Source organism: Gopherus evgoodei, chromosome 6, assembly GCF_007399415.2.
Source record: "Gopherus evgoodei ecotype Sinaloan lineage chromosome 6, rGopEvg1_v1.p, whole genome shotgun sequence".
Taxonomy (NCBI): domain Eukaryota; kingdom Metazoa; phylum Chordata; order Testudines; family Testudinidae; genus Gopherus; species Gopherus evgoodei.
The window spans coordinates 16,353,386-16,359,534 of record NC_044327.1 but is presented as its reverse complement, the minus strand read 5'-3'; the positions used below and the strand labels follow the sequence as shown (position 1 = coordinate 16,359,534).

General features: G+C 42.9%; 1 protein-coding gene across 4 annotated transcripts in view; it reads left to right on the top strand.

The window, feature by feature from the left end:
• The first annotated feature begins 208 nt into the window (after positions 1-208).
• The window catches only part of SMC2 (structural maintenance of chromosomes 2), a 33,918-nt gene continuing 27,977 nt past the window's right edge, over positions 209-6,149 (top strand). Inside the window, exons 1-7 of one of the 4 annotated variants that reach the window (XM_030567505.1) lie at positions 209-403; positions 1,024-1,329; positions 1,762-2,003; positions 3,120-3,269; positions 5,091-5,213; positions 5,720-5,758; positions 5,953-6,063. In XM_030567505.1, the coding sequence (XP_030423365.1) occupies positions 1,836-2,003; positions 3,120-3,269; positions 5,091-5,213; positions 5,720-5,758; positions 5,953-6,063 (591 nt within the window). In that variant the 5' untranslated portion in view covers positions 209-403; positions 1,024-1,329; positions 1,762-1,835. Of the gene's footprint in view, positions 404-425; positions 517-1,023; positions 1,330-1,761; positions 2,004-3,119; positions 3,270-5,090; positions 5,214-5,719; positions 5,759-5,952; positions 6,064-6,149 lie in introns of those variants that run through there. The other 3 variants (XM_030567506.1, XM_030567504.1, XM_030567507.1) reach the window with 3 other exon arrangements.

Here is a 6,149-nt window from a genome sequence, read left to right as displayed (position 1 = left end):
GCAGACCCGCGCTCCCCTCTATGGCCCCGCCCCCCAAGAAATAGGAAGTAAAGGCTCGCGCTGGTATACGCCGCACGCCAATCAGTGCGCACTCGCAGCAGAAGACAGGCAGGCGACGCGCGCGGAAGAAGCCCCCACGCCACATCTCCACCTATCAGGTTGCGGAGGGGGGGGTCCTCTTCTGACGGGGCCTGTCCACAGCAGACGCCGGAATCAATACGGGCTCCGTTTAAAACAGCCCTTCTCCCGCGGCGCCGTGGGGTTCCGTGGTGTAGTCTCCTTCGCGCCTCGCGAGTCCTCACCCTGGAGCGCCCCCTCGCGTGTGGGTTAGAGCAGCTCACGCGAACAAAGATCAATCAGGCAGCCGCGCCGCTCCCGTCAGTACTTGCGCGCCAAAATTCAAGTAAGCGGAAGGGCGCCGGGAGCGGGTGGCGAGTGGGATTCTAGAACCCGCGGCTAACTGTCCGCCTCGCGCTACACCCTCCTCCCCGCCCCTCCCCTTCCCGGGCTCGGCAGGTGAGGAGGGGCCGGTCGTGGCCAGTGCCGGTCTCCCTGCAGCAGGACGTGGCCGGTCAGGGCTCAATGGATGCACCACGGAGGGGGTGGGGTCCTTAAGGAATAGGCATCGCTCCCAGCTACTTTACAGGGGCATTGCGGGGGGGGGGGTCTGATGTCTGCAGACCCCCACCCCCACCCCGTCCCCAGTGCGGGGCTTCTCTGGGCTGTTGGGGAGAGGCTCCTTCCCTCAGTGTCCCCAGAAGGGCCTGGTTCGGTAGTTAGGGGGGGTCTGGGCTGATACCAGTGAGGGAGCGAACCCCCCCCCCCGGCCTGCCCTGTGGGCACAAGCCCTCTCGATACACACACTCGCCCCATGGAAGAGGGGCGGGTGCAAAATTGGTCAATTTAAACCTAATCACAGAGTTACAGCAGCCCCAGGCCCGTGCCTGCCCCCAGTCACTGGCTTTACAAGCCCCTGTTCTTACTAATGTTTGTCTTTTCCTTTTTCCGGGTGACCCGAACCAGAGAGGACCGCGACTGTGCCCAAGAGCTGTCAGATTCACGGAGTCACACAGTGAAACTGGCTATAAACAAAGTGCTGCCAGGTGTACAGAATAAGAAGACATTTCTCTCTAGTTTCAGTTTGGGATAATCTGAAAGTCACATTTGTAAAAGTAGCAGACAGTATTGGGATTTTTTTAAATATCGTTTAATGATTTGAAATACAGAAGAGTCTGGGGTTTTTATCTATATATTTTTGCTATGAAGTTCACAATTTTAAGACTAACATAAAGTCACAGTCAGCTCTGGATACAGATAACAGTCCACGAGGTACTCCATCAGCACTGCCCTTTTAAATTTCTTCCTCTCTTTTCTTCTAAAAGACTTCAGTGTTGTCTTTTTGCTCCCTACTAGTCTTGTAATTTTTTTTCTTGATGATGAGAAACCTGTTTTGTTCCACAGTACAACTTCTATTTGAATATCCTGAGGCTTATTGAATAAATTAATGTAATCAAGGAAATCTTCACTGTGAGTAATATTTGCTGGGGGAATTAATTATCCCTCCTTTGGATAACTGAGATTCAGATAACTGAGGTGGTACTGTTGTGGCAAAAAAAAATCACATTCCTGCATGTGGGTCCAAATACCATTGTCCATGCTCGAGTGTATTATATTCTTTGTCCATTTGTTTCATACTTGGGTTTATATTAGGAGTGCCCGCTGATTTTATCAAGTCTGCTTTTGTTGTTTTAAAACACACAGGACTGTAAATCTGAGATCTTTCTTCATATCCCTTGGAGAGGGGCTTGGCCAGGTCCTCCAGAGAGACAGAAAAGATGCATATCAAGTCAATCATTCTGGAAGGATTCAAGTCCTATGCCCAGAGGACAGAGGTCAATGGCTTTGACCCACTGTTCAATGCTATCACCGGCTTAAATGGCAGTGGCAAGTCCAACATCCTGGACTCTATTTGTTTCCTGTTGGGCATCTCCAACCTATCTCAGGTAAAACGGAAGGAGAAATATTGCAGTTAGGAAGAATCAGTGAGCAACTCCTCCTTGTGCTGAATAGCATCCTTGTGCAACAAACCTGAGGTTAATCTTCACAAAATGTTGTGGAAACTGGTGTTCCCTCTTTAACCAAAATGAGACAGACTGACAGTTTCTATGCCACTTTCTGGCTCAGTTCAAATTGCCCAGTAAAAATTGATGTTATTGATAATTAAATATGAATTTGTAATCGCCACTGACTCTTATTCTCAAAATTGACTTACAATCATATCTCCTGTGTAAATACTCTCTTACATAGGACTATTACAAATACTAGGGAATTCTTTTCAAACACTTTCTAGAAGGCTATAAATATATAAGCTTTGTATAGCAGTAATAATCATACATTGATACAAACTATGTGGCCTAGAACCACAGGGGAAAAAATGCCAAGTTAGGAAGTAGTAGGTCGGAAATGCAGACTTTTGGTAGGTAAAAGTACAATCACAGAATATAACACAAACTTATTTCTCTATAATAAACTTGGGCATATCTGGAGTTGGTCTTAGAACACTATTAGCTGTCTCATCAGAAAAACAGAAAGGAAGTTTTGTTGAAATGATTTGTATTTAAAAGACACTGGCCTATACTGGTACTTAAATGAAAAGTGTGCGTTTTGAAGCAAATTTGGATCCCAGTCTTTAAACAATGCTGCCTTGGAATTCTATGGAAATCCAACAAAATTGCAAATAAATCCTATTTTGCTGTCTTTATAATCACATACATATTGTATCATGTGAAATCAAACACTTTACCTAAAGGCACTTATGTATTAATTGATTTTGTCATCTTCTAAATCTAAGCATTTAATTTTTCTCATGTATCTGGTTTAAAAAAAAAATTAAAATAAATTGTCTGACTTACTGTGTGTTACTTTACTGTGCAACCATCTTGCACGTTTTCTACATGGTCTATTTTATACCTATGATCTGCTAGAGTATCTAAATGTACAGTATTCCTATTTTTCAAATATTTCATACATTTTTTCCTCAAATTCTATCAATTAATAGTGCACGGTATGAAGCAATGCAATGGCTTTCTGTTAAATGTATTCCTTTTCCACATTTTCAGGTGCGAGCATCCAATTTGCAAGATTTGGTTTACAAAAATGGTCAGGCTGGAATTATTAAAGCAACTGTATCAATCACCTTTGATAATTCTGACAAGAAACAGAGTCCGTTGGGATTTGAGGCTCATGACGAGATCACAGTCACCAGGCAGGTGAGTGTTTAACATCTGTGTTTGACCACAAAGACTTATGTATTTCCACCGTTTTCAGGGGAAAATGACTATACTAAGATAAAATGCTGATTGACTTGTATATCATCTAGTTGAAAAATAACAATGTTGTAGAGTTTTTTTTAATGCTCTCTACCCTTACGCCTCAAGTTATTTTGCATAATTAAGATTCCTTCAGGTAAGGTTTTAAAGAGCACTTGGTTTCTTTTACTTGATTGTGCACTAATTCTTTTTTAAATATGCTCTCTTGAAAACTTCATGAACTTGTGCTATTAAAGTAAGGTTTCCAGAGTGAACTCAGTAACAAACTATGTAAGATTTGAGCTAAGCAACTAAATAAGGATATAACAACTAGTTGCCTTTTCACAGTTCATACTACAAAATTTGTAGTATTCCATATACCATAATCAATGACTCTACTCCCTTGAATGGAAACACACCTAGTCATGAGACAACATTCCTGGAGCAAGCCATATGTCCCATGCAGAAAATGACGTGCTTCTCTTTTCTGCCTTTCTCCTTTCCCTTTCTAATTTTTTTTTAGTGGCCTTAATATTGAAAGATGCTAGGTTGTCCACTTGGGATACTGAATTCATTTAATCACAGAACAGATATGGTACAGACAGGAGCACTGCAAGCTTTCCTACACTGCCTCCGAGTGTGCTTTGACTTGACACAAAGGGACCACCTCTAGAAGTAATTGGTTTCCATGATCCATATTAACCATAATTAAGGCTGTGAGTTGTTATGGAAGTCACAGATTCCGTCTGTGACTTCTGCGGCGGCCAGTGTAGCTGGCTCTGGGGCTGCCCGAGTAGCTCAGGCAGCCTCTGGGTCAGTCGCACCGGCTGCTGCTTGGGCAATCTCAGGCCACTGCGTCCCTCCCACTCCCTAGCAGCAGCAGGAGGAATTTGAGGGGGCTCATGGTTGGGGGTTAGGGAGTGGGGGCTCTGGGTGGCATTTACCTTGGGGTGGGGGAGACTCCCTGGAAGCGACAACATGTCCCTCAGCTCCTAGCTTCGCACACTGTCCTCGCAGTTCACAGGCACCGCCCTCGCAACTCCCATTTGCTGTGATTCCCGGATGATGGGAGCTGTGGAGCTGGCAGTGCACAGAGCTAGGAGCTTAGGGATGGATATGTCATCACTTCCCAGAAGCCAGATAGGGAGCATGCCATCCCTGCCAACCCGTCTCCTTCCCCCCCTCCCCCCCCAAGCACCAGTGGCATCCCCAGACCGCCCCCCAAACACCTGCGGACCCCCCAGCGCACCAGAGGCACCTCCTCCTCCTCCCCCTCTCCCCCCAGCACTCCCAAGATTTAGTTAAGTGCATAGTACAAGTCATGAACAGGTCACGGGCCATGAATTTTTGTTACTGTCTGTAACCTGTCTAAAATTTTACTAAAATACCCATACGTAAAACATAACTCTAACCGTAACCTTTCTGATCAAACTGACAAGTTTGCTAGTTGTGGTGGTATTTCTTCTTTCTGGTCTGACACTGAACTGAGAGACTTTCACTTGTTCCTGACTGCTAAGAAATTGCCAAAGGTACTTGCTGTGGGGCTTTAGCTCACATTTTTGCAGTTGGGGTAGAGGATTTTAAAAATGGCACTTCAAACTGATGAGAGGGTTTGTTTGATCTGTATGTTTTGTAATTTTGTTAATTCTCTCAGGACGCATTGAAACTGTTCTCCATTTGTTTGCTCAGATTCCTACATCTAAGAATTCCATTAGTTTGTATTCTCAAACAGCAAAGCCATTTTTAGATCATTCTGAGTATCCCATTTTTCTTTTTCTCAAGGTCGTCATTGGTGGTAGAAATAAGTATCTAATCAATGGTGTGAATGCAAATAACACAAGAGTGCAGGATCTCTTCTGTTCTGTTGGACTCAATGTCAACAACCCTCATTTTCTCATTATGCAGGTATTATATACATATTCCTAAAAACTTGCTTCCCTTGTTGCTGGATTTGGGAATTTTGTTTTGCATTAGCTTTGCATCTTGTTTCTATTACCACAGAGGCTTCCACATATTGACTGACATCAATTAAATCTCTCAAAAGCCAATCTGTGATTAAAAATTTAATCAAAATCAGTCAGTCAGTAAGTGCTTTCATTCCCTGTTTGGAATCTGTGTGCCTGATCAGTGTAACTACGTATAGCGGGACGCAGCATAAGCAAAGTTATAAAGTATAGCACATCATACTTACCAGCTGATTGTAATGTGACACAAGCTGTTTCAGATTTGAATCTGAACTTTCAAGAATGAGACAACTGAAGCCAAACCACGTTTATTCTTTTAGACAAAAAACAAATTTCTTGAAAAAATTATTGTACTACCTGATAAAGTTTTGATTGAGAATTTAATATATATAAATCTTACACTTTTTTGAGTTTACGGGCCATAATCATTTTTGCCTTTATTTCCAGGGACGAATTACCAAGGTTTTAAACATGAAACCTCCAGAGGTGAGAAGAGAGTTCATGTTTCCTTTCTTTCTCCTTTTTCTTGATATCCTTTTATACATGTAAAATTTTGAGTTGACTGTTTGCTCAGGACTGTTGGAACAGTATTTTGAAGAAAGATGGATAGGGAAAATTTTTTGTTTAACACTGGTGATTTTGAAGCTATTTCATAAGCTTGGGGTTCTTTTTTTCTTCAGATTTTAGCTATGATTGAAGAAGCAGCTGGTACAAGGATGTATGAGTGCAAGAAAATAGCTGCCCAGAAAACTATAGAGAAAAAAGAGGCAAAACTGAAAGAAATTCAAACGGTACTATGTGTTTGCAATTGTGTGGCTTTTTAATGCTTTTCATAAATTGAGTAACATCAGTGATAGCAGTTATAAGCTGATTTGAA